General features: G+C 44.5%; 2 protein-coding genes across 2 annotated transcripts; both read right to left on the bottom strand.

Moving 5' to 3' along the window:
• Positions 1-4,453: 4,453 nt before the first annotated feature.
• On the bottom strand, positions 4,454-11,052 carry NCBP2 (nuclear cap binding protein subunit 2). Its single transcript, XM_007465860.1, has 4 exons — positions 10,950-11,052; positions 8,848-9,029; positions 5,627-5,765; positions 4,454-5,026 (listed from the first exon to the last, which is right to left on the bottom strand). Exons 1-4 carry the CDS (start codon positions 11,025-11,027, stop codon positions 4,955-4,957), a joined length of 471 nt encoding a protein of 156 aa, XP_007465922.1. The 5' UTR covers positions 11,028-11,052; the 3' UTR covers positions 4,454-4,954.
• A 4,826-nt stretch (positions 11,053-15,878) lies between these two features.
• PIGZ (phosphatidylinositol glycan anchor biosynthesis class Z (Gwada blood group)) lies at positions 15,879-19,669 on the bottom strand. Its single transcript, XM_007465885.1, is given in 3 exon segments — positions 15,879-17,446; positions 19,461-19,630; positions 19,632-19,669. Coding segments are annotated over 3 exon segments (1,776 nt in total).
• Positions 19,670-27,998: the final 8,329 nt, after the last annotated feature.

Genomic DNA, 27,998 nt, shown 5'->3' with positions numbered 1-27,998 from the left:
AAAGCCAGTCCTGTTTTATTTTTACCAGCAGCACCTTTCACTGACTTCCCTCTCCAAGTGAGTCACATTCCTTTTGAAGGGTGAAAAGGAAGTGGCCATAAACTGACTGATATGTTCTATTTATGGAGGCACACTTGTAAGCACAGTGCCTGCTTTGGGAAGAGTTGATTAAGGTATGAGAAAAAGACAGCGACCTTGAGGGTCCATTTATCTTCACACATGAGAGATTTCAATCTTGGTTTTAAGAAGCATTTATAATAAATGCTTTAATCTTACAAAGGCTTTTGCTGGAACACTGATTCCCCGGATTTTTCTGGTTTTGACCCATTAAAAAATTAGTGTCTGTCAAAACTAGCGGTCAAACAAATGAGAATTCAGCCTTTCTAACAGCAATTGTTTCCCATATGGAAGGAATTAAGATTTGCCAAATACCTTTCTATTTCAAGGGTATTTAAAATATAAACATTCAAAACAGAAGACTGACTTCAGGTATTTTGCACGTGGGTGGGGAGGAGAGAACAGGAAAGGTATTAAGGGAGACTTGAAACTGCGGGAGTACAGCAAACGTTATGAGTTTTTTCCCTCTTATTTCTCTAGTGATCTCAGCAGCATGCAGGGCTCATCTGCCTCTGCTTGACCAGCCCTGAGACTCTAGCACAGGAGTCCTTTTTTTTGCTTCCATGAACCTCATCTTCTGGGGGAAGGCAGAAGTGGCCCTGTCCTGATTATTACCCTTGGCTGCATTAGGATTAAAATAATGGATCTTGCATCTTTAATCTAACAAAGTTTTGTGATACTGGAAAGGAAAGGAAATAAGGAAAGATGCATGTTAAACTACATCTTTTCTGAACTGGGGGAGGAAAAACAAACGTGTATACAAGAAATTCGGAAGCTTGTACAGAAAAATACCAAGTAAATGGCAGAAGATGCTTTGGTTTATGCCTTGTTAGGTGTGAGGTGTTGAAAATAAAAGGCTAAAATGTGCAGTTTAACTTGGCCATAAGGTAGGGCTGACTGCCAGCAGTTGAGGGTGGAGTCAGAACATGTTTACATGCAGGGTTCCCATCCCCAGACATTCCAAGCACCAACACCAATGTTTACATTGTAAACAGCCCCAGCACTTTCCTAGTCCCTCAGACTCAAACTCCTTAGTATAATATAAAACCAGGTCAGTATTTCTTATTGTGCTTCAAGTCATTAAAAAGACTGATATTAGAGGCACTTTGTGCTGCTACAGGTAGGGTTGTATCAGCATTAGGAAAGGTGACAAAATGGGTTGGGTGTCTTCTTGAGGTTTTCAGGCATAATTATACAAACATGAGATTTTGCAAACCTGTATGTGAGACATTTGCCTTTTTTTTTTTTTTTTTTTTTTTTTTTTTGGTAATGGGTAACTAGACTGTTGATTAAAAGTGTCTTATACTTTAGAGCTCCGTATCTCGTATCTCACTCTCTGACAGAACGAGGCATACAGAAGAGACAGAATTCTGTTCTGGCCAAAATCTTAATGCCCAGAGTTTCAGTTGCCATTTCCTCCACTCTGAGAATTTTGCTTTTTTTTTTTTTTTTTTTTTTTGGTAATGGGTAACTAGACTGTTGATTAAAAGTGTCTTATACTTTAGAGCTCCGTATCTCGTATCTCACTCTCTGACAGAACGAGGCATACAGAAGAGACAGAATTCTGTTCTGGCCAAAATCTTAATGCCCAGAGTTTCAGTTGCCATTTCCTCCACTCTGAGAAATGGTCATGCTCTTAACAGGGAGGCAGAGAGAACCTAAGGTGAGCTGTCCCAAGTCCAGGGTGCCTTTCATGTCCAGTTTAGTAGGGCACCTGGAGGTACATCGTCCACCATGCTTTAGCTTAAATGTCAAATATTTTAAGTCTGGTTAAAATGTTTCTCTGTTGTTCACGAAACTTGCTTCAGCACACATAGTCGCTTCCCCGCATCTTGAGATTAGGTGCAAACCTCTATTTAGCCCAAGCCCTAAGTTTAGAATGGCCTTTATCCTGATGTTTGCAATAATGACTTCCTTGCAACAGAAATTTTGGAAATACAGTCTGGGCTGTTGGTAGAAGAGACAGGCATTGTTTTTACTCTCACTAGCTTGGCACTGAGTTGTTTGGGTGCCCTCAAGGTGGGCAGACCTTATGCTTTTGGGGTTGAGGGCAGGCCTTATCAAACTAAAAGCTGCTTATGATGTGCCTTCAACAAGCTGCTCAGTCCTCTCCATCAGCAAATTTACCAGTCTGTAGTTGCTTTTATCCTTTTGTTAAATCTATTGCAATGAATGTAGATTTAGTTCAACTTTTAGTTACGTTCTACTCAAGAATCATAGAGAACCAACCTTCTCTTAAGGAAGGGATGCACTTAAGGAAGGGAGAAGCAGCAGTTGCTGCCAGTAATCCCCAAATCATTTTTTTTGGCTTTGCATTTTATTTTCTACTTATCATTGAATATGATTAACATTGGTCACCTAGAATTCATAGTTGGAACAAAATAACAGACCTAACTGGGACACAGCCAGCACTAGCCTAAGTTGAGCTTCCCCTTTTCTTTGCAATTGTAGTATACTACTTCCCTGGGTTAGAAGGAATAACTGGGAGCTCTGGGTGACTCAGACTCTTCAGGCGAGAACCAGTGTGTTAATAGTGTGAGTTAGATATCCTGATTACCTGCTCTGCTTAATTGTTATGCAACTGAACTAATCAGCAGGTGTAAAGCACATACTTTGTTATGTGCTAGGCTCTGCCTCCTGGCCTGTAGATAATTAAGACCTAGGGAATGCCATCAGAAGTGCTAATTGTATTTGGGTGTTAACAAAAGCAAATCTAGACAAGCTGTCCACTTAAATGGTACCTTTTGGTTAGAAAAAAATTATTTAAAGATTGTGATCATGTAAAAATCACTCAAACCTTCTAGCAAAAATATTTTTTTGAAAAATAAACTAAATGCCTTTATAAATGTGTGTTCTCTTGTGTTGGATAAAATGTACTGTTTGGTAATTTTTCCCAGTGACACACCAGTCACGACAAGGCTCATCTATTAACAGTGACCAGTGTGGGCTCTAAGCAGCCCACCCTGTCCATTAGTAGCATTTTTTGCAATGATGGAAATGTTCTGTATTGGCATCTACAAATTCCATTATCTACAACAGCCATTAACCACGGGTGGCTACTGAGCATCTGAAATGTAGCTAATGTGACCTGACTGACTGAGGAACTGAGTGTTTTAGTTTAGTTACTTAGCTACATGTGGCTAGTGGCTAGCAATATTAGTAACTGTCAAGTTAAAATGGACATGTAAATTCTGCATACTATTCATAGATTTTTCCCCCCAAAATGTATTCCAGAGTAAAGACCGCATCAATGTCATTATCGGTGAGGAAACACAGACAATGATAAGTTGGTCCAATTTTATTGAAATCTGTCACAGAAGACAATTCAAATAGGAACCACTGTGGTTTTAATGCCTATAGAAATCTGAGTTACGTTTTACTGCAAAATATAAAATACATTAATTCAAACTACAGTGTAAAAAGATTTTAATAATGATTTGTATGTCCTCATTAAATTATTAGATATTTGCTAATGTTTTCCTAAACACAACTAATTTAGAGATATCTTTTAAAGTTCAAATAGCCAGTTTAAATTTGAGAAAACATACACTTACTGTAACATGAAAGATGTTCAATTGAGATACTTCAGCCCCAACTTCACAAACTACTGGAAATTAGGAGATACTTTGTTGCTAGATGAAAAAATATCACTTACATCAGGGAAAATTATACTAGACTATCAGTTTAAAATGAGCAATAGTTCACATAATAGTAGAGAAATTCTCTCTTGCCTTACAAATGCAAAGTAAATCCTCCAGACTCCCTTCTCTGTAGAGACCACCAGCTCACTACCCAGGCTCTGAAACTCAGCACAGTTAGTTACGGAAAAACCAAGACAGACTTCAGTATGAGAATGAGCCAAAACATTTCCCGAGGGAAGCATTTCTGATTTTTTGTTAAGCATTCTCTCTTGATCTTTAAGCTCTTTTTTTTAAAAAACAAAACAAACCCCACTCAATTCCCAGGATCAGTTTGAAAATGAAAAAAATAGATCTGCTGGCTCTCACAGCAACCTTCATCATGTTAAGGCACTGGTTTAACTCACATCTCCTGATATTTCCTCCCCATTTCCTACTGACAGCGTCCCCACCTTGCCCTTAGAGTAGTTGAGGTTCCCTCTAATACAGACCCTTGGTTTTTTTAGCGTTAGCCAAAACATATTTTGAAAAATGTGTTTAGTAAATACCCTTCAAGTCCTGACCTAATTTCCTGATATATAAAGCACATAAGAAGTGGTGTCCCCTGCGACTGTCTAAGGCTTACCAACTATTTAGGAAGTTCCCTTGACTCTTAAGTTTGCCTTTAGAGATTAAAATTCAACATAGAAAAAAATTCAGTTATCAAAATCTATTCCTAATTTAGAGTAAAAGCTACATTACATAGCAAAACTCCACTTATTAAACTATCTCATGCAAACTTAAAATTTTTTAAATAGTAATTCCAGGCCCCATGGTAGACCATAAACCTACTTAGATGCAAACATGGTAAACACTTAAAAATTTTTTTCCCAATCTTCCTAAAAGAAGTGTGTTTTGGTTGATAGAGCAACATAACACATGAAGTCTGTTGCTAAGGAACACAATTTTTGACCTGGTAACAGAAATCATTCTGGTAATCTGACACACAACCAAGATGTTAAGACTACAGAATTAAAGGCATTCTCTTGGATTCTGTCCTTTAATAATTTTTTAAGTGGAAAATCATGAAGAGCCTTCCAGCTCAGTAGAGACATATTAAATAAAGCTTGGTAAAAACAGGCAGGTTCGCAGACCTTGGGAATGCACATCAAATTCAACAGGCCAAAGGAGTGAGTTTTTCATGACGGGGCTCTCACCACTCACGGGTTTTGGGCCAGTTTTCCATAACCTCCTCTCCCAGCATCGTAGTCCTGACGATACTCATCTCGTACCTTAATTGAAAAGAACATGTTTACAGTATAGAGAAGATGAGTGTAACAAACGTGCTTCCTAAAATGTGTCAAATAACTACACCTTTTCAGATGTCATGATGTGAACATTTCAAGCAGAACATAATTTTAAGCAACTGATAATATAGCTCAGCTGCCCTGCAAAATTATTTAAGACTACCTAATGGTGTTTTACCAAACACCAGGTTCATGCTCAGCATTCAAAGATAGCACGTTGCAAAGAATAAACTATTTTAAAATAAAAATGTAAAAGTCATTTTAGTGCATTTTGCTTTTGTTCAACACTCTTGGCAGGTGGAGAACATTCAGCCCCTAGCAGAAGTCCAATAATGGTTGCTTGTGATGTAGATAATATACTATTTAATGGTTTTAAAAAATAATTTATCATCGCTTCTCAGCCTTTTGGCTAAGATCAAGTGTAAAAATAATTGACCAACCCCAATGGGTGGTTTTCAGATTCACTTCAAGCCAAGGTTATAGGCACAGTTATTTTCAAAAGAGCAAATACAAATTGACAAAACACTTGTCATGTAGGACTGGAATCCCAGGCAAAGGCTGAACCCAGAGAACCTTTCTGCATACCTGGCCCCCAGAACGCCCACGGCCATACTGCCTCCCCTCCTTAAAGCCTGCGTCCCAGTCTGTGCGAATGATCCGGTCATCCAGACGAGTTCCATTTATGTACCGCATGGCATTTTCTGCATCTGCTCTTGAATAGTATCTTAATTATAATTATTAAGGAATTAGCATTTCTCCAGATATTTTTGTAAACAGAGGAAGCGACATCTAAATGAAGCTGAGTTAAGAAAAAGTACAAAAACTAATCCAACCAGATGGAGTTCAAAGACAATAATTTGTCTTGCACAGGCCTGTTTGAGGTTGGTCCAGAAGCAGTCAAACATGACACTTACCGGGCCTCCCAGTGGTTGAGAGTCCGCCTGCTGATGCAGGGGACACGGGTTTGTGCCCCGGTCCAGGAAGATCCCACATGCCGCGGAGTGGCTAGGCCCGTGAGCCACGGCCGCTGAGCCTGTGCGTCCGGAGCCTGTGCTCCGCAACAGGAGAGGCCACAGCAGTGAGAGGGCCGCGTAACCCCCCCCCCCCCCCCCCAAAAAAATGACACTTATCCGTGGCTACACTGATGATTTTTTGGATAATCCTGTTACGTATCTGGTTCCACTGTCTCCATATTTTGGTTTGCAAAATATAAAATATGTACAGTGCAGGTTTTAACCGTGAACTGTTATCCAAGAAAACAGCATCTTTGGGTTCTCTTAATATGAAGCTGTATATTCAAGAACCTTAAAAAGAGGTCACGGTACATATGAATTGCCATTGCATTTCATTAGAAGGAAACACTCAAAATATCACTCACATTAGTAGTTCCAAATCAGGTCTACTGAATCTGTCTTTGGGGTGCTGTTAAAAAACAAAATCTCTAAGTAATACTTATGATCATTATGCTGGGTTTAGGAAATACTGATCTGGACTTTTTCCCCTTGTCTTTAATTACACAGGTAGGGAAACACTGAAATTCCAGTGTCAGCATCTACACAATGCCTAGCACACATTGGGCATTCAGTAATTTTTTGTTGAATGAAAGGAATGCTAAAGGGCAAACTGAGGGAAAAAACACTAACAATGAACAGTAGCCTTTCTTTCAGGTATTTGCCATCATGACTGTTGATCTCTGACCTTCAAGGCAGATGCAAAAACACTCCAGTTCTTAGAGACTGGTTATCATCTAGTATTTTCTTTGCCTTTTCTGTCCCCTGTGAACTATTTTACAGTATTGCCACCAGAGGCAAAACTAAAACCTAGGCACTCGTCCCTCGTATCTGAAGGAAGAGTGGAAGAAGCTTGCAGAATCCAGAAATCAGATACCGAAATCAAAAGTGGGACTTCCCTGGTGGCGCAGTGGTTAAGAATCCGCCTGCCAATGCAGGGGACACGGGTTCAATCCCTGGTCCAAGAAGATCCCACGTGCTGCAGAGCAACTAAGCCCATGCGCCACAACTACTGAGCCTGCACTCTAGAGCCCACGAGCCACAACTACTGAATCCCATGCGCCGAGAGCCCGTGCTCCACAACGGGAGAAGCCCGCGCACCGCAACGAAGAGTAGCCCCTGCCTGCTGCAACTAGAGAAAGCCCGGGCACAGCAATGAAGACCCAACGCAGCCAAAAATAAATAAATAAATAAATTTACATATTTAAAAAAAAGTGGGGCTTCTGGTTCAAGCTGATAGAGCACGTTTTCTCTTCTTTACTTCTCAAGGCCCCCATTAAAACAGAAAAGAAACATATACAAAGAGGAGAAGAGACCATAAGCAGACCAGAGATTCAACAGAAGGTGAAGAGTACTAGTGGATGAAACAAAGTCACGGTGCGAAATACTCTTGAAAGGGCTTAAAGCCGTTGCGGAGCACACGCTCCGGACGCGCTGGCTCAGCAGCCATGGCTCACGGGCCTAGTCGCTCCATGGCATGTGGCATCCTCCTGGACCGGGGCACGAATTCGCGTCCCCTGCATCGGCAGGTGGACTCTCAACCACTGCGCCACCAGGAAAGCCCCCAGGAGGCTCTTAATTCCAAGTTGAATAACAAGTGAGGCTGCATATAGGGTTTAATTAAAGGTGTCTATGTGGGGAAAAGACCTGTTAACAGAAAGGCATTTAATCCCAGGCAAATAAAAATAAAATGATAGGGATCTGAACTGTCTGGAGGAACTAGGGCATTGTCTTTAACATTAGCAAGCCAAATAAAATCCCTTTTCATTCTAGCATTTGAGAAACCCACATGTCCCAAAGGCAAGGCAGCAACTTAAGAAGTTCTGCCTGGGGACTTCCCTGATGGTATAGTGGTTAAGACTCTGCGCTCCGAGTGCAGAGTGCAGGGGGCCCGGGTTTGATCCCTGGTCAGGGAACTAGAGCGGCAACGAATCGTGCGCTGCAACTAAGACCCGGCACAGCCAAATTAATTAATTAATTATTTTAAAAAAGTAGTTCCGCCTAGATCCACATAGTCAGTCTTTTTCCCCCTAATTATGATCAGAAATCCAGGGATCACCAGAAACTGAAGGAAATTTTACGGCATAAATACAACCAAAAGAAACAATTCAGGGCACAGAAAAGAAAATTCAAGACACGGTAGATCAGGTCTGGAAAATTTCTCAAACAAAATGACCGAAAAATATTAGTTAAAAAACAAAACATCAAAGGATAAATCCAGAAGGCCCAATATTTGGAGTGTTTCCAGGGAGAGAATACATGGTCACAAGTAAATATAGCTTTGGTTTTGACCTATAAAATCAAGTTATATACATCTACATAATGAAATACTATATAGTTGTTTTCAAAAGAGGTAGATCTACATATGCTAACATGAAGCAATTTCTAAGATAGGTGAAAAAAAATGAGTGCATGCAGTACGCTACCACACATCCATAGGATTACTTTTGGAAAGACCCATGAGACTCGTAACTGATTGTCTCTGGACTTAGAATGGTACAGGGCTTTTATTTTCACTACGCTCTGGACTTTTTGAAACACCATAAGCATATACATTTTCAAAGATTATTCTTCTTAATCAACTATGAAAAAAGAATGGATTTCAGAAAGAATGTTAATGTTACTAGCTTTCCCAGTGTAAGAGTATAGGCACACTGGCCAGAAGGAAGGAGAGGCAGAGATTAAGTGTAGGGATGCTAATCAACGAATATCCTCACTCATCTTGTAAAATAGGGTACCAGCCACTCTGGGCCCCACCTCTGGCCAACAGCTACATCAAACACACAGGAAGGATACTCCACAAAGCAGAACCCACATGCTGTTTTCTTCATTTTATCCAGGCCCATGATGATTTTCTTTATGTCACCACTTTTGCTGAAGAGTTCATAGATTTGTTCTTCAGTTGTATAAAAGGAAAGATTTCCAACATACAATGTACAGCTTTTCTTCAGTAGTTTTTCCTGTTCTTCATTGTCACCCTAGAATTTCCAAGAGCAAAGTGAAAAAAGAAAGGCACAAAACAATGTGAAGCGTATGCTCCAAGTTATATTTTTTAAAAGCATGAATATACATGGACACCACACACAAGAAACAGGTAATATGTCTGCCTCTAGGGAGAATCAAGGGACTGCAAGTCAGATCTCCATGTGTGGAAGCCTCATTTAATTCTCAGAGTTGAATGAAGTAGGTCCTAATTTATTATCCTCATTCTACCTGAGGGAAGACAGTTAAGTAGCTTGTCCAGGGTCACACATCTAATCAGTAGTTGTAGCTGGAATCCAAACCCAGTCTTATCCCCAATCCCATACTTCCTTAAAAGTTCACAGGACAAGAGTCATTTTAACGATATATTAAAAATAGGTTTTCCAGGACTCTGGAATGAGACATTAAATAAAGTAGATTCACTTTATTACTGCTGTTACTGATTTGTTAAAATTATGGTCAAGAAGCATTTTCCTTTTTCCTTTTCTCACACATATAAGTCATGTCCCACCAAACAGCCTACAGTTTAGGACAACTGGTATAAGTACTTATTTCAGGTACGATAATAATGTGGATCCCATTCAGGAAACACTGTAGAAATTCTACAAGACAGTATCTTACTACTACATAAATGAAACTATAGGCTTTAGACTGCAGAGATAAACAACAGCAAAAGTTGAATCCTTTCACTATTTTAATCTTGCAGGATGCTTGAAATTCAGGATGGTTATGATGTGGAACTTTCTAAAGTAATGAGACCTGTAAAAGTGATAGAATGAAAAATCATGCCTGGCATATAGTAAGCATTTAAAAAACAGTTGACTGCGTGAAAATCTAAGATCCTTCTCAATCTGACCTCAAATTTCCATTTCCCTACCCTACTAATGCATTTTAAACATTCTCCACACCTACCATCTTCTGTATGTGACCCCTCCTTTCCCCGTCACAGGGAATTTTCTGAATCCTCACAGCCCCTCCCTTTCCACTCATCATTTCTGCCTAGATTATGATCACTTACCTCCATTGTAAATCTGTACATTTACAGTCCTTCCCTTAACAATCCCATAATCCCTAGAGGACTATGAAGTCTTAGGGTGTGGAAACTGTCTTCCCTCTCTAAGGTTTAGCAGAAGGCTTCAACAACAGCACTCAATACAAATTTACTAAACAACCACTAGTTAATGAGTGTCAGTCACCTCCACCCCATCCCCGCCTTTGCTGATACTGAAGAACCCACCTTTAATAGCTGTAGCCTCCCCCTTTTCCACAGAATCTGCTGTGACGTGGGCCAAACGAAAATTTCCCTCTTCTGAAACCCAGCAGTTCTCCGATCTTGACATCCAGACACTTAACATGCTGGTCCCCCCTCCACACTCCAAGGGCTCCCTAAAAGTGGAGGCAGGACTCAACTGTGTCTGCCACTCACCACGTACAACTTGTGGAGGGCCGTTTAACTAGCCCAAGGAGAGGACGCGAACCGCCAAAGCGCAGTTTGGCTGATGTAACTGAAAATTTAAAAATAATTAAAAGCCCCGGTATCTGGGTCAGGAAGGCGCCTCCACATGCTCCACGTGTCAAAAAGGCACCGCTTTCCCTCATCACAAAGTCACCTTCCCGCGGCACCGTTCGGGAAAACCTGAGACGCCACTACTACTGCCGCCCGTCTGCACTGCCCCGGGGATCAGGCAGCGGCTGCTAGGGAATGTAAGAGCGAGCCTCAAATTCCCTGCCTACGGGAGAAGATGATTCAGTGATATCCAAACGCCCTTTCAGAATCCATTCCCCAGCAGGTACCGGGGCTTCCCTTCGCGTTTCGGGATACCAGGGAATGGGAGACGACACAATGAGACAAGAGCAAACCAATGCTCAGCCTTCTGGCCCGGGGCCTCCCCTTCTCGCTGCCCCGCTTGCCTCACCCGGAAGTGCTGGTCCCGGTACTGGCTCAGCTCGACGTAGGAGTCGCTGCGCAGCGCCTTCAGGAGGCCACCCGACATAGTGCACAGATTTCGGCCGAGGACGCCTCCACTGCGAGAAAAACGAAGCCGCCCCGGCGGTAGCGGAACCGGAAACGCTCGGAGGCGGCTGCGGAAAGTCGAAATCCCGTGCTCCAATCCTAGCGCGGCAGTGTCATCACCCGGCGGCGCCGGCGCAGACGTGGTCCGTAGTCAGGCGTCGCCTATCAGAAGTGAGAGCAGCGTGCTCTGGGTTCCGGGACGCTCCGAGGATGATTCTACGGCGGCTGCTGGCCGCCCTGTTGCACAGCCCGCAGCTGGTGGAGCGTCTCTCTGAGTCGCGGCCCATCCGACGTGCGGCGCAGCTCACCGCCTTCGCACTGTTGCAGGCCCAGCTACACGGGCAGGACGCGGCCCGGCGCCTGCGAGCCCTCGCGGCAGGGGCCGCGGGCTCCCTGGGCTGCCGCGCCGCCCGCTTCAGAGACATCTTCATTCAGGAGCTACGCCGCAGCCTCCGGGAACGCCCGCGGCCACCACCAGGTAGCCAGAAGGGCCCGGGAGCAAACCCCTAAACCCAGGCCGGGCCGAGTCGAGGTCGCCTGCTTTCCCTTCTGGGCTCGACACCGGCCTCAGCGCTAAGAAGTCATCCCGGACACTACGCCTGCCTTGGAATCCTGACTCAGATGGTCCGCCTACAGAGGTCCCGCTCATCAGAGAGCCCAGGCCATACCGACACCCCTGGCGAAGGGAGCCCTGTGATCGGACGGGACACAGCGTATGAGGAAAGCCCCCGAAGCCTGACAGAAGTAAAGACTGGTACCTGATACACCGCGCGGGCAGAGAGCCATGGACCAAAGTACAACCGGAAAGAGGGTCTGCCCTCTGAAATGGGACTAAAACTAGTGATGGATGCTGCTGCACTGATATAGCAGGACACTACTTCCAGGGGAGAGCCTGGATGAAAAGACAATTCTGCAGTTGCCAAAATCCTCTGATTAAATGTGTGAGCTGAGTAATGGGTATTGTTACCGGACAAGGTTCTTTTGCCCCATGTGTAGCAAGCCAAACGCTGAGATGCAGAGGTTTGCGGCAAAGAGAGGGTTAACTCTCAAGGCAGCCAAGGGAGGCGGAGAACTAGTCTCAGATCTGTCTTCCCCAAGGCAAGGGGCTTCGGTATTTTGGGGATAAAGAATAAAGAAGCAGGGCGGCCTGAGACGTGGGGAGCATGGGGAAAGGTGATTGGAGAAGAGTGTGATAATTGTAGTTCTGCACAGGTGTAACTAAGCCACATGCATCTGCAGCTTGAAAAATGGAGGCTCTTAGCACCACCTGCCTCTGCCGGTGGAGTTTTCGGCCCTCTGATGTCAAAAGGTCAGGAGCATGCCCAGAGCTTGAACTAGACACAACCAACTGCAAATTCCTGGAAAACAACTCCATCAAACATCTTATTGTTTAGGCTCTGTGCTGCTTGGAGGCCTTGTGAGTCTTAAAATGACCTTGATTAGTGAAGGCAGGTGAAATGGATTGACTCATTACCCATGGTTTCAGTGTGAGCTCCGTACTTCTCTGGCAAGGTGGATTAGAATTCCTGGGGACTTGTAGGCCCATGGTAAGAGTAGTTAGCACATATTGAGTACTTACTCTGTACTGGGCACTTGCTAATTGCACTCTGTGTGGGTTATCTCACTCCTTACAACTTCCATATGAGGAAGTGTTAGGCTACTTAAGTTGCCCAAGGCCTGACAGAGTGGAATGTGAATACAGGTGTTTGACTCCAGGGCCCACGTCCCTAATCACATTTACCCTGCAGCAATTACCCTGACCTTCAATGCCTCCCTTCCCTGCCACCAACCACCATCGTCACTGGGTGTTAGGACAACTGCCTACCATGGAACAAGCTACCTGGATTCCTTGTCCCTATTTTAGAGGGTCTGGGATGCACTCTAAAGACTATGCTTCAGCTAACAAACCCATGATTAGGAAATCCATTGTATGCATTGATTGCTTCTAATCAGGCTACACAGTTCATCATGCAATCTAGAAAGCTCGAAGCCCAAGAAGCTTTTAGGCTGGTGACCAGTTTGTACTCTGGCATTCTGATAGTCACTGGATAGGGTGGAGAAGCAAAAGCAGCCTGTCCTCCACTTTCCTAGTGGTCAAAGTTCTGATAAGACATTCCATCCTCCAGTCTTCCCATCAGAGGGGCTTCTATTTAATCCTCTCTGAGGCCAGTGTCCCACTCTCCTAATGACAGAGTTCTAATTTGGCATCCTACCCTCCTGTCCTCCCTCTCCCAGACCAGAGGCAACTTACTGGACTCTCCTTTGACCTTGGCAGTGAGGAGCCAGAGGAGCTTGTTCATTCTACTGCCTTGTTTGCCTCATTGGTTTCAGTCCCACTCCTTGGTCTCTGGATCTGAATATCAGAGCAGCAGAATGTTGGCAGTCCCCAGCCCAATCCCTTACCCTCCACATAAACAAGCACACTCACAGTTGGGTCTTTTTCTAGACTAGCAGAGACAAAAAGGAAGTGGTGCAGGAAGCAATGAAGCTTCTAGACAAGCTGGCCATTTGGTAAGAAAGGAAGGAAAGCAGGAAATGAAGGCAGTTTATTTTTTGTGGAAGAAGTGTGAAGGAATGAAGTTCCCTCCGTCTTTGTAAAAGGAGTCTGAGAGCAGAGAGAGAGAACTGGGTCCTTTCTGCTCCAGCTAGAGATTTGGATGCCTCCCCGCTTTGTTGGAGAAGCCTCCAGTGTTCGTAGTCAGTGGCTCGTCATCCCACCAGGTACCCTATTACTAAAGAAGCAGACCAAATTCTTCCCACCACCCCCAGTGACAACAATCTCCCAACATACCTTTCAGGCTCTTCTGAGCTTCGTCAGAAAGTGAAGCAGGGAAGTAACTCACTCCACTATCCTGCAGGACAATTCCAAATCACCCCTTGGTGCCACACAAATCTAGATACCAACACTTTACAGACAAATTTGTTAGAGGTCAGATCACTACAGTCTACACAAACTGCTACACCAACAGCTCCTCCAGGGAATTCTGAGGTTGTGACCCAACTGGGGAAGGGAAGAGAAGTCCCAAGAAGCCCAGAGGAATTTGGGACCTTTGAATCTGGGGTGTCTCAAGGTGGCATTTGGTTTTATCTGTTGGGCAGAAAAGCCATCTTTGGCTGCAAAGTAAATAAGTGCTGTCGGGTGCCAGAGACGATGCTAAGCAGTACAGGTAGGAAGACCAATCTGAAGTTCGTAACAAACCAACCCAAACAACAATGAACTGTCATGAACAGGTACTGTAGAGTTTTAAAGAGGGAAATATCCGGGAGTGTGCTACAGCCAGCTCAGGAGAGAGATCCTTGGCATCTCCTCCCAAGTTGAGTAACATCGTTTTAGTAGTTTGAAATCAGCCATGGTAAGAGTATTTACACCACACAAGTCAGAAAACACTACAGATGGGTGCTAGTTTGCCCTTAGAGAACGGGTTGCTAAACATTTACTAGCATGGCACTGACTTTCCTCTCCCTTGGGGTTGGAGTCCTGAGGAAAGTGTGGCACTAGGACCCAGCAGCAGCCACAGAGCAGCTTGCCTGCGGTGGGTGGAGCTTTAAAATGACCCGAGGCTTTAGGCTGCGGAAGGCGGGACTAGAAAAGCGCTCAGGTTTGGTCGGTTGTATAGGTTTGGCCGCCTGCCCTGTGCTCCTCCAGCATACTGCTCTCAGTGGCCTGGGTGCTTCTTGCTCTCACGAGATGGCAGGGGCGTGAGGAGGGAGAACGAGGACAAGCTTAGTGCCACAGCCCCTCATATTCCCAGCGGACCGGGCGGGGGTGCCCTGTGTTGTGAGGAGCCACACGCCCCGGTCTGATGGCTTCCACCAGGGCGGCAGGTGTGGGTTTGGCCCGGGGTCTGCCCTCCATCCTGTGAAGGGGCTTCAGACAGAAGCTTTGAGCTTGGAGAGTGACCAGACCACATTTAAGGTTTTGTGCTCAAGTGCCACCAGATACTGACTGAGCCTTCTATCTCCATTCCCACTGGGGCCAACTGAGAAGGGAGAACATCTGGGCTTGATCCCTCAAGGGTGAGATGCAGAAACGTTCCATCACCTCTCTCAGGGACAGGAGTAAGAGAGTGGGTGGGCAGAAAAGTTCCAGAACTACTTTTTTTGGTAATAACCAAGCACTGAGACGGTAGGTAGGCCCTGAAGTGCCATTAAATATGCCACACCCACTTCTATGCTTACAGAGCTTTGGGAGAGACATGCCTGTCTGGCCAGGGAACATGTGCTGCAGACCCAGGAATGACACAGTGTTAGCTGGCAGACACCTCAGAGACCTTCTGATCCATTGTACAGATTGGAAAACTGAGGCTGGGTGAGGGGAAGGGGCTTTCTTAAGATTACGTAGCCAGTGTGTAGCAGACCAGGGATGAGAACAAACTCCTCTGAATATGAGCTACCTGCTCTTTCTACATCACTACACTGCCTCCTTCCAGGTATCTAGGAAGCCAAAGGGTTGTCATGACAGCAAGAGGTAAGGCATCCTGGAAGGTTTGGGGGGAGTCATTCAGGAAAGTCATTAGGAGATTGTTGTCTCCTTTCACAGTCAGGTGCTATTTATATGTTTAAAACATCACAGTGGCTGGAAGGAATAGGGCAGGAACAGGCATTTTGCGTCATTGATTTCACCAGGTTCTTTGGGGACCTTGGCATTAGGACTGCGACTGGTCAGATCTTTGGTTTTTGAGGGAAGATGGGTGTCAGTTTACCCAGAAGGTGGAGCAGTCAAAGGCTGTGCACAGGAGAGGTGGGGATTCTGGAAGGGAAAGGGAAGGAAGAGAGTCAGGGCTCTGTCCCAGCCCAGCTCTCTACCTAGAAGGTGGAGCAGCGCCTTCACCTATGGCTGAGTCTTGGGCAGGGGCTTTTCTGTCACATTGTCAGGCTTCTCCCCCAGCTCCAGGATGTGGAGGCTGAGATGGTACCTCCAAGCCCCACTCAGCAGGGAGGACAGGGCCGGTGGGTCCTCCAGAGTCAAGTGGGGAAAGATGAGTGTCTCACTCTTGAGGGGGAAGCTGCACTTCTTCATGGCAGGCCTGGCGGTGCCAGGGGTCACCACAAAAAGGCGGCAGAGCCACGGCCCACCGGCCACGTGGCAGGCTGGTCGTCTGGTGAGGTTGCTGAGGGCTTGGCACAGGAGCTGGTCCTCAGCCCCGCCCATGTCCACCACCTCCACGGGCGAGCCGAGGCCCGGCAGGTGCAGGAGGTGCCGGGGGGGCATGTAGGTGTGGGTGAAGAGGAGTGTGTAGTGGGTGGGTACACGCGGGAGCGCAGGAGCGCGAACCACCTGCTCCAGGTGCCCCAGGCCAGGCACTAGGCCCCCCTGGTGCAGGCAGCCGAAGAAGAGGGCACCCAGGGCATTGAAAAGGACCAGGGTGCCCTTGCAGGGTGCCAGTTGGGTCTGTAGACTACAGAGCAGGACGAGGGGGACCAGGAGGGGGATTAGGAACCGAGCCTCTTGGTGGCTAAAGGCAGACAGCAGGGCCAGGGGCATGAAGTAGAGGAGCAGGAGGTGAGACCTGGGGCTGGACTGCAGGCTCCGGGCAGCCAGTGCCCTTGGGAAGCCCATCTGTGTGAAGGCCTGGAGGCAGGCTCGCAGCTGTTGCCACGCGGCCTGCAGGGCGTGGGCATGCAGCACCCCAAAGAGCAGGAAGCCATTGACTGCCAGGTGAGTGAGCCGCATGTGTGTGCCATGCCTCGCCAGGTTTACGGGATCCAGGTTGTAGTACAAGAAGTTGGCAGGTGTAAGGACAAGGGTACTGGGTCTAGATGGACTGGAGAAATAGCAGCTGTCCACAGCCACAAACCCCACTGCTGTGAGGGTCGCCCCTGGGAGCAGCACCAGGGCTTCCTTGGTCAGCGACTTGAAGCTGGGGTTTGTGGCTCCATAAGTACCCCAGAGGAAGAGGGGGACCAGAGCAAAGGCCAGAAAGGTGGGCCGGTTGAAGAAGCCAGCAGCCATGACACCCCCAAGAAGCCAGCTGTGCCACGACGGGCCTGGAGCAGGCTTCTTGGGAGTGCAGCTCCCAGCTACACGGGGGGATACCAGTACCAGCAGCCACGCAAAGAGCAGCCCCTCAATGGCATTGGAGAACGTCCTTGTGTAGAAGACCAAGGTGACGTAGGAACCAGACAGCAGGACCAGGGCGTTCCAGCGCTCCGCCCCCCAGCGTGGGGCTAGGTGGTACACGGCCAAGTCCAGGGCAAAGGAGAGGGAAGCGAGGAGGAGGCGGGGCCCGACCAGCAGCGCATAGCCACTCACCGGGCCAGGCCACGGCCCCCACTCTTCCCAGAGCCTGAGCAGCCAGAAGGCGGAGCCAGAGGTCAGCAGTGGGAAGACCACTGTACGGCAGGGGCTGCTGGGGTGAAACTCCCAGGGCCGCGCGGCCTTTATGCCCAGGACGTCCTCTGCAGAGAGAGAAGGAGAGGTGAGCCAGGTCCCAGCGCAGAGGATATTACGGACAAAATCCTAGGATGGCCCCCAAGATTTTCCAGCCTCCTGATGTACATGCCGGACATAATCCCTGGGACTGGGAAGATGACAGAGTTCACTCCTGTGATTAGGTTACGTCACAGGGGTCAGCTGACCTTAAGATACAGAGATCACCCAGATGTGTGTGACAAAAATCACATGAGCCCTTTAAATCAGAGACTTTTCTCCAGCTGGTGGCAGAAGAGGACATCAGAGGTGAGAAGGATTTGCTGGTTTAAAGGTGGAAGGGGCAGTTGGCAAGGAATGTGGGTGGCCTCTGGGAGCTGAGAGCAGCCCTTGGCTTACAGCAAGCAAGGAAATGGGGCTTTAGTTCCATAGCCTCAATGAACTAAATTTGTTCAACAGCAAGAATCGTCTTGGAAGCAGATTTTCTCCCAGAGCTTCCAGACAAGAACTCAGCCCAACCCATACTATGATACCCTGACCAGAGAGCCCAGGCTGGACTTCTGATTTACAGAACTGTGAGCTGCTGGTTTTAAGCTGTTAGGTCTGTGATGGTTTGTTACGCAGCCCACACCTGGGAAGTGAGGTAACAGTGTGTCCTGGACAGGATGTATGAGGAGGAGCAGGCGGAGGCCCCATTCCTCTCCTTGAGTTCTGAAGTCTCCAAAGTCAGAGTCAAAAACGCATCTCCGTGATTATGATTGTTACCCAGGACAGCCAGTGTGAGAATGGGGGAAGGGAATAAGCAACTGTGGTTATGGTCAAAAGCGACTGGTTTTGTCTATGATTCTTAATGTTTAAAATTAAGAATATACTCATGTAATTAAAATTACTTGCTGCCTGGGGCTAGTCTGTGACTCTGTGCCCCACTGTCCCAGAGCTCTAAGGGGTGGGGGTGAGGAAAATGAACTCTTAATTTCTGCATCTTAGCTCCAAGCTCTACAACATCTCACATTTGATAACACTGCTGGTTGTCTAAGGCTCTTTGCTTCTCCTTATTCTTCTGTCCTTTTGGCAGTTTTTTCCTCTCTATGTCAGAAGGTGAAAGGGAAACAGAAAACCTTGGATCAGATCAATCTGGCTGCTTTTTACTGGCTCAGGTTATAAAAAAAAGGGGGGGGAGCGGGTTGTGGAAAAATAAACTGGACCTTTCAACTTTAAAAACAAATCCACCTGTTGAGCACTGTGGCAGATAGCTGATATCTCCCCAATCAATATCCATTCCTTCCTTCATCCTTAGTCTCTTTAGCTGGGCATTTGGTCAGATATAAACACTATATTTTTTAGCTTCCGTTTGCAGGTACGTGTGGTCACATGATACATTCTGACCAATGGGATGGAATGGGCAAAAAGTATGTGACTTTAAAAATATGCCCTTAAAGAAAGTAGGCATGCCTATCTCTTCTCTGGTGGGGGGAAAGACTTGGTGTCAGACTTGATGCCTGGAGCACAAGCAGCCATCTTGAACCATGAGGAGGAAGCCTTGTGACCACAGCATCTGAAAGGCCTCAAGGTTTCCAGCAACCATCTTCATGATGTGTCCTATACCACCTAGAAGTTAAGTTCTAAAAAGTGAGCATTCTAGGTCTGGGTTCCCTCAGCCATCACATGAACCTACAGAAGAAAAGTTTCATTATTATTTTATGTCACAGCCCTGTGTAAGTTTCCCCAATCACTGGGGAAGCCCAACTCTAAAATCCTTCCACTGAGAAGCCCAAAATAGCTTTTGTTCTGAATGACCTGTACTGTTTTTATAAGCAGGAAGATGTCAAAGAGGCTGGCATTTCATCAGTATCATTTAGAAGGTCGATGTCACCACTCAGGAAGGAGATGCGAAGTCCCCACTCCCAAATTATTATGCCAAAGAGGCTTGTGGATTTACTGCTCATCTGCACAGACATTTTTCTCCCTCCACACTAAATAGCCAATCAGCTCCTTGACCAGACTTTGCTGCAGCTTATTGTAACCACACATGGGGAGCTTTACCTGCCATGACCTCAGGAGACTGGAAGAACTCATCTGGGTGCACGTAGCCTGTCTGCGGAAGGAGACACCACACCAGGCGGAGCAGGCTGAGGCTGCCCCACAGCACCCTGGCTGCCATCTTCATATCAAATTGCTGCCAGGACACAGGGCCAAGAGCCTAGGATGACTTCAGCTGCTAAAGATGCTATTCTGGTTCCACAGACCTGCATCTGAGGAGCATAACATTTGTTAGTTATTATAAATTATATGTTCAATTGTCTGAACAAACTCAATGTGGGTCTACACACAATAAAAATGTTAGTAATAATAGCTGCTATTTACTAAGTACCTGCTAAATGCCAGGAACTTTACATCCATATCTCAATTAATCCTTTCCACAGTCTGGGGCAGTGGGTCATATTATCTCTATTTTACAGATGGGGAAACTGAGGCCTCTGTTGAGTAACCTTGTTACTTGCTAACCATATTTGCTAAGTGTCTATATATGGCATTTGCTAAATATTTTTCCTAATATGACATTTTGCTAAGTGTCTAAATATGACATTTGCAAGTAGGATTAGGGTACCTTCCAAATCTGGGTCTCACAGCCCCATCCTATTCACCAGCTCCTATTCACAAGCAAGCATGGCAGCCTGGCTCTTACACTTCTGAAAACTTAGGAACCTCAATGGATTCCATCCATTTCTTTGCAAAAATGAACTACATTCGACCCCATGGTCTTCAGTCACTCCCTCCAACTTTCACACATCCTGGATCCTATCTTTTGGAAGGTGATGGAAACACTGCTGTGGTTTGAATGTTTGTGCCCACCCCCTCCCCAAATTTATATGTTGAAATTCTAATTCTGAAATTCTAATGGTATCAGGAGGTGGGGCCTTTGGGAGCTGCATAGGTCATGAGGGTGGAGCCCTCATGAATGGGATTAGTGTTCTTATAAAAGAGACACCACCCGTTTATAAAAGAGCTCCCTCACCTCTTCCACCATGTGAGGACACAGCGAGAAGTTACTGGCTATGAACCAGGAAGATGGCCTTCATTATGCTGGCACCCTGATCTCAGACTTCCGGCCTCCAGAACTGTGAGAAATAAAGTTATGTTGTTTAAAAGCCACCCAGTCTGTGGTATCTTGTTAAAGCAGCCCAAACAGACTCCTCTTGGTGGAGGTTCTCACTCCCTTGACTCAAAGATCAGTGGGAATCTGAGTCCATGGCATGATGGACCTTTTTATCAACACCAGTATATTATCACGGGTGCATAGAAAAACAAGTCTGACAACGTGTTTGTTACTCCTCCAGAAATACATATGGTTCCCTGACTTCCTGACTTTGCTATTTTAAAGCTTGACCATAAACAGCTATTGTTCTCAGGTATGACATCAAGTCATAACAGAGGAGACAAGACAAAGTGAAGCAACAGAACAGGAATGTGGCAGATGTTGACAAGGAGCTTCCTGATACTAAAACCTCACAGAGCTTCAAAGATAAGTTTTGCAGCCTCTGCTCAAACTCTGAAACTGAATTGTGCAGACTATTTCTCCAGAGCCAGTGAATATCCTGGCTTTTAGAGTTTTCAGATAGAAGATGAGGCCAAACTTAGCACTGGGAAGCAAAGGTTGAATCTGAATTTTTTTCATTAATAGCCAATTTGATACTGCAGGACAGGGCAGGGGTGTGGGGTGGAGATAGGGGTAGGGGCAAAGCACGATACCCATCATACAGGACAAACTTTGCGGTCCTGTAGGCCTGGTTCAGATTCCAACTCTGCCATTAGTAGCTGTGTTACCTTGGACAAGCTGCCTATATCCCTAAACCTCAGATTCCTTATCAGGAAAGTCAGATAATAATATCAAGCTCACAGGGTTGAGGGAGATTTAAGAGCTGATGCGTGGAGGGCACTTAGTATACAGTTTGCATGCATAACTGACCAAAGCTAAAAGCTATTACTACTTTTAGTTGAGGCACAAATAATAATCCATGCTGCTCCAGACACCTAGGTGTTAGTTTGCAACCTTCTTGGGAGCTTCTGAAACTGGCCCCATAGGTGAAGGGCAGGGAGAGACTGAAGAAGGAGGCAAACCACTGAAGATTGGTAGGTGGCAGGTTTAAGAAGCAAGAGAACCTACTTACCAAGCTTGTCTTGGGTGGCCGCGAGATGAACAGATCTCCACACCCGCCTGCCAGAATCTTGAAGTTTATACAGAGGACTGAGCTGGGCTCCATCACGTACAACGTCCAGATGGTCTCAGCACCACATGACTATCTCAAAGCTGTGTCCTTGGGCAGCTTCTAGCGTAAGGAAGACAAGCAGAGCACACATTCCAAGGATGGGGAGGTGGTGAGGGGCCTCCAGTTGCCGGGGTCCAGCTCGTGGGTCACATGCTCTCTATGACCTCCTCCAACACTAGGAGATCCTCAAAACTAGCACTTCTACTGACTACGATAATAAACAGGATTTGGTATATAGTCCAATTGTCAAGATACATTTAGGCATGTGTTTGAAGCTCTTCTCAAGTATAGAACTTTTTTTTCAACTATGGAACTTTTACTACATGATTAGATTAAAGCACCAAATCCATTACACTGATAGGGAACACAGAAACCCAGCCTGCCCTGCCCTGGTGTGAGTAGGTACATAGCAAGCCTGGGTCCTGAGTCTGTACTATTTTCCTTCTGCAGCAACAGAGGAAATTCATCCTGTTTAGTGCCCACCATCTATTCCCCCTTTCCAGTTAACAGTAGTCAGAATTCCCACTCAGAACTGTACTTTTCATCCCCATCACCTATTTTCAGCTATGTGGCTTGGGATTTGATCCCATCCCCAACCCAGGTATAGACCCTGAATTGTTTAAGCCAAATAACATTTCCCGTCCCACTGGCCACACTAATTGGTTCAGGGTGGGGTGCATGACACGCTGGTCTGATCAGAGGAACTAAGAAAAGTACCGATAAAGGTGCGTCTTGGCCCTTCTCTTCTCTGCCAGGCTTGGTGGGATGAGGCTGCAGGGGTGACAGGGACATCATTCCTTTGCTGGCATTAATAGTCTCTCCCACCTTTGTAAGTATTCCTCTGTGTTGTGGTGAAAAATGTGTCCTCTGCACCTTCCTGGGGCTGATGAGCAGGTCTTACAGAAATACTCCACTCTAACATTCCAATCTCATATTCCCTGGCTTTGTCTATATAAATTGGGAAAACCATGGTGAATAGCACACCTCTTCCTGCTTTACACTTCACCTTTAGGGACATGCTGGGACTTGAGTCTAACTGTAGGTCTAGAGGCAAAGGGAGGGGTGGGAGTGGGTCCTGAGGAGAAACAGCACTGTCTTGCAAAGCAGCTGCTTTGGGGAGGCCATTACAGTTTCCAATGCAGGGTTAATCCCCTCAGATGCCAGTGGAAAGTCTGCTTCTACTGCTCAAAAAGTCTCACCAGAATTGAGGGACTCAACGTCCCCATCTCTCTCAGGGTCTTCCCACTTGTCCTCATTCCAACTTTCAGAATCCCATCTCTTCGCAATCAGTGCCCTCACTTTAACAGTAGATACCATTGAGACTGGGAATTCAATTTGCATTATAATTCAGCCACTCACAGAGTGAGATACGGGGTTTGTTTTTCAGCCAGCTTTGGGGTCATTTTAGGAGTATTTTGAGCTGGGAATTTAAAGCCTTGAGCTTATCCTTCTCTTTTCCCAATTTGTCCAGCACAGTTAGGAACCACCAGCCAATCTCATTATACTATTTAGTTTGACTAAAATGTTCCAGGGTCACCCAGAAAATTTCCCTGGTGGTCCAGTGGTTAGGACTTGGCGCATTCACTGCTGAGGACCTAGGTTCAATCCCTGGTCAGGGAACTAAGATTCCACAAATCTAGTGGCATTGCCAAAAAAAAAAAAAAAAAAAAAAAAAAAAAAAAAAAGTTCAAAGGTCATCCAAACCTTTGCCTGGAGTATCCAATGGCGATATTTTTCATATCTCTAATATCATCACTCCATGGACTACCAGTACCCTCTTTACCACTTGAAATAGAGTCATTTGTGCCTTTAAATCTAATCAGACTACAGAAACAGTTCCAGCAAATCCAGGACCTATTCAGGAAACTCATCCTTAAGATTCTCTTTCTCCAGAACCACCTCCAGGACCAAAATCTGTCAGTCAGAGAAAGAGAATCAGTAGGAGACCTATATTAAGAAGATTTATTGCAAGGAATTGGCTTATGCATTTGTGGGGCTGGCTAGGTAAGTCTGAAATCTGCAGGGTAGGCCACTGGGAAGGGCAGGCTGTAACTTTTGGGCAGGAGCTGAAGCTGCAGTCCACAGTGGGAGTTTCTTCTTATTCAGGAAAGCCTTGGCTCTGCTCTAAAGGCCTTTCAACTGATTGCAACAGGTCCATACAGATTATTATTAGAATAATCCCCCTTACCTAAAATCAACTGATTATGGACTTTCATACATCTATAAAATACCTTCAGAGCAACACTTAGTGTTTGACTGAATAACTGGGAACTCTAGCCTACACAAACTGACACAAAAAAATGACCATCACACCCTAAATAATTCAGTGTCTGTAACTGTTTGAATTTTAGATCAATGGGACAATTCTTTATGTAACTCACTGATGATTTGCTTTTTTCCCCCAATGTTCTGATAATGGTATTCACCATATTGTTCTCTGTAGCTGCAATTCCTTTCATTGCTATACAGTACTCCCTTGGGTGAGTATACTGAAGCTTATTTACTTACCCTTCTACTGTTGTTTATCAGCTAGGTTACCTCCAGGGGGTTACAAGATTGTTCTTTTTTATTCATAATAATGCTGCTATAAACATTTGTATTCAAGAGTTCTCTGAAGTACATACCTAGAAATGGAATTCCTGAGTCATAGGGTATGCATAGTTTTTTATTTTATTTTTTAAAAAATTTCTCAGTTTTAATTTCTAATATGGTAAATAGCAATAGCTACAGCTCACATAAACAAAAGCTCTTTGGGGTCCTCCATAAATTTTTAATGGGATCCTGATACTAAAATGTTTAATATAAGCTGGGTGAGGGAATAAATCCCCATTAAAATGGAGAAAGTCGGGCTTCCCTGGTGGCGCAGTGGTTGAGAGTCCGCCTGCCGATGCAGGGGACACGGGTTCGTGCCCCGGTCCGGGAAGATCCCACATGCCAAGGAGTGGCTGGGGCCGTGAGCCATGGCCGCTGAGCCTGCGCGTCCGGAGTCTGTGCTCCGCAGCGGGAGAGGCCACAACAGTGAGAGGCCCGCGTACCACAAAAGAAAAAAAAAAAGGAGAAAGTCAAATCCCATTATCAAGAGAATAAGAAGGATGTATTTAAAATTAAAAGGAAGAAATCAATGTTGTAGTTAAAGGAAGAAAGAATTCAGAAATAAACAAAGATATTTTCAGTAAGATTAAGAAAAAAGGTGTTTTAGGCAAAAGATCCATATGGGTATGCACACTTTTAACTTCAAATAAGGCCAATTGTTTTCCAAAGGTTGCTACCAGCTAGCAGATAGTGTGGTGCCCCTGTTTCATATGCTCTTTTATACTTGGTATTGTCTGACGTTTTGATTTTGTGAATCTCATAGGTATTAACGTGCATTTCCTTGATTACCAATATGGTTAAACACCTTTCCTTTTTCTTTTTTGGCTGCGCCTCGAGGCATGCGGGATCTTAGTTCCCTGACCAGGGATCGAACCTGTGCCCCCTGCAGTGGAAGCACAGAGTCCTAACCACTGGACTGCCTGGGAATTCCCGAACACCTTTTCAAAAATTTGTGAAATGTTTCTTCTGTGGAATTCCTTTTGAACCACTGGCTGTCTATCTTTTTCTTACTCCGTATAGGAATTCTTTATATAGTCTTTATATTTATTGCATGACAAATATCCTTTTCTAGTTTGTGGCTTGTATTCTTAACTCATTTCTATTTCTAATATTGGTTACTTGTGCCTTCTTTTTGTTTCTTGATCATTGTCACCAGAATTTTGTCAATTTTATGAATATTTTAAAAAAATCAACTTCTGGCTTTTTCATCTTCTTTTAAAATTTTTTTCTTATCTATAGTTTTTTTTCTTCCTTTTACTTTTTTGGGTGTTATTTTGATTGGACACTTAGCTCATTAATTTTGAGACTTTAACTTTTGAGCTTATTAATTTTTGAGCTTTTCTATGAGAAATATTTAAGGTTATATATTTCTCTAAATACTATATTAACTGCATCCCACAGGTTTTGTTATGTAATATTTTCATCAGCTCTTGTTTCTAAATATTTTCTGATTCCATTGTAATTTCTTCCTTGACTAATGCTTTACGGCTGAAGCAGTTGATTTTTTGATTAAGACTTTATTTTTTGGACTTCCCTGGTGGTGCAGTGGTTAAGAATCCACCTGCCAATGCAGGGGATATGGGTTTGATCCCTGGTCCGGGAAGATCCCACATGCCACGGAGCAAGTAAGTCTGTGTTCCACAACTACTGAGCCCGCATGCTGCAACTACTAGAGCCCGTGCTCCGCAACAGGAGAAGCCATCTCAGTGAGAAGCCTGCACACCGTGATGAAGAGTAGCCCCGGCTCGCCGCAACTAGAGAAAGCCTGCGCACAGCAAAAAAGACTCTACACAGCCATAACTTAAAAAAAAAAAAAAATTACAAAATTAAAAAAAGACTTTATTTTTTTATAGCAGTTTTAGGTTCACCGCAAAATTGAGAAGAAGGTATCGAAGTTTCCCACATACACTCAACCCCTACACATGCATAGCCTCTCCCATTATCAATATCCCCTGCCAGAGTGGTACAGTTGTTACAACTGATGAACCTACATCTACACATAACTGTCACCCAAAGTCTACCGTTTCCGTTACTGTTTACTCTTGGTGTTGTACATTCTACAGGTTTGGACAAATGTTTAATGACATGTATCCACCATTATAGTATTATACAGAGTATTTTCACTGCCCTAAAAAACTTCTGTGCTCTGTCTATTCATGCCCTCACCCCCAGCATTTAATTTTTAATGGTCCAGTTTTGTAGATATTCCACGGATGCTTGAAAATACCATATATTGGATAGTTATTGGATATAGAGTCCTATATATGCTCGTTAGATCATGCTTGTTAACTGTGTTCCTCAAATCTTTTATGTCCTTTATGATTTTCTACTGCTTATTCACAGAAAATCACAGAAATGTGTGTTGAAATAGCTCATGAGATAGTGGTCTTGACTAATTTTCCATGTAATTTTGTCATTTTAGCTCATTTTTGAAGCTATATCATTATTTTTTTTAACTGTTATACCGTATTGGAGAATTGAATATTTTATCATTATACAGTTATCTTTTTATCTCTAATAAGTTTTTTCCCTTAAAATATTTTGTCTCCTATAGCTATATGACCTTTCTTTTATTTAGTATTTACCTAGTACATCATTTTCCACCCTTTTACTTTCAAACTTTCTGTACACTTATACTTTCATATGTCTCTTGTAAAGAACAAATAGCTGGATTTTGTTTACCCAGTCTGACAATGTTTGTCTTTAAAATGCAGCTTTATTTCAAAATACTTAAATTTAGTGCAATTATTGATATATTTATTTCTTCCATCTTATACTGTGTTTTCTTTTTTCATGACTTTCTATCTTTTGTTTCTCTCTCCTTTCTTGCCTTCTTTTGGATTGGTTTTTATTTTCTTCATTTCTTTTTCTCTAACACTTTGGAAGTTATACTCGATTTCTATTATGTTATAAAATGCAGTACATTATTTAATGTTTTAATATTTAATATAGTATGTGCTATGGTTTTACTATGATGATTCTGAGTGTGCATTTTTCTTTAATCATAGTTGGAATTTCTTTGGCTCCTTAACTCTGTGGATTAGGGTCCTTTGTCATCTACAGAAAGCAGTCCTCCATTATATTTTCAAATATTGCCTCTTCCCTCATCTTTACTCTCTCTCTAGAATTATGACTGAATGTATGATACATCTTCTTGGTCTATCTTCCATGTCTTTTAAACTTCTATTTTATATTTTCCATCTCTCTGCCTCTCCTCTGTTCTATCTTCCATGTCCTTAATCATCCTTTCAGCTGTATCTAATCAGCTGTTAAACCTATCTATTGAATTTTAAATTTCGATTTTTCATTTCTAGGAGTTGTTTGATTTTTTTCTACATCTCCTTCCTCTTTTGTCATATTTTAAAGGCCCTCTTTTTTTGTGTGTGTGGTACATGGGCCTCTCACTGTTGTGGCCTCTTCTGTTGCGGAGCACAGGCTCCAGACGCACAGGCTCAGCAGCCATGGCTCATGGGCCTAGCCGCTCTGCGGCATGTGGGATCTTCCCGGACCGGGGCACAAACCCGTGTCCCCTGCATCGGCAGGCGGACTCTCAACCACTGCGCCACCAGGGAAGCCCAAGGCTCTCTTTTATTTACTATATTATATTAAGGGTGCTTATTTGATATGCTAGATCTGATAATTCCAACATCTAAAGTTTTTCTGGGGTCCAAATTCTCAGGGAAACTGCCTTTCTTGGATTCTGATGCTAATTGAATTGGGG

The sequence above is a fragment of the Lipotes vexillifer genome, unplaced genomic scaffold (assembly GCF_000442215.2).
Source record: "Lipotes vexillifer unplaced genomic scaffold, Lipotes_vexillifer_v1.1 scaffold853, whole genome shotgun sequence".
NCBI lineage: Eukaryota > Metazoa > Chordata > Mammalia > Artiodactyla > Lipotidae > Lipotes > Lipotes vexillifer.
The sequence above is the reverse complement of the archived record's forward strand: the minus strand, read 5'-3'. Positions and strand labels throughout refer to the sequence as shown.

Bases quoted from the DNA above. Each gene is read 5' to 3' on its own strand.
- NCBP2 (XM_007465860.1), bottom strand. From the start codon at position 11,027: ATGTCGGGTGGCCTCCTGAAGGCGCTGCGCAGCGACTCCTACGTCGAG. The intron at 9,030-10,949 runs GTGAGGCAAGCG...TGGAAATTCTAG, and splicing joins ACCGGGACCAGCACTTCCGG to GGTGACAATGAAGAACAGGA. The intron at 5,766-8,847 runs GTATCCTTCCTG...ATTATAATTAAG, and splicing joins TGTGGGTTCTGCTTTGTGGA to ATACTATTCAAGAGCAGATG.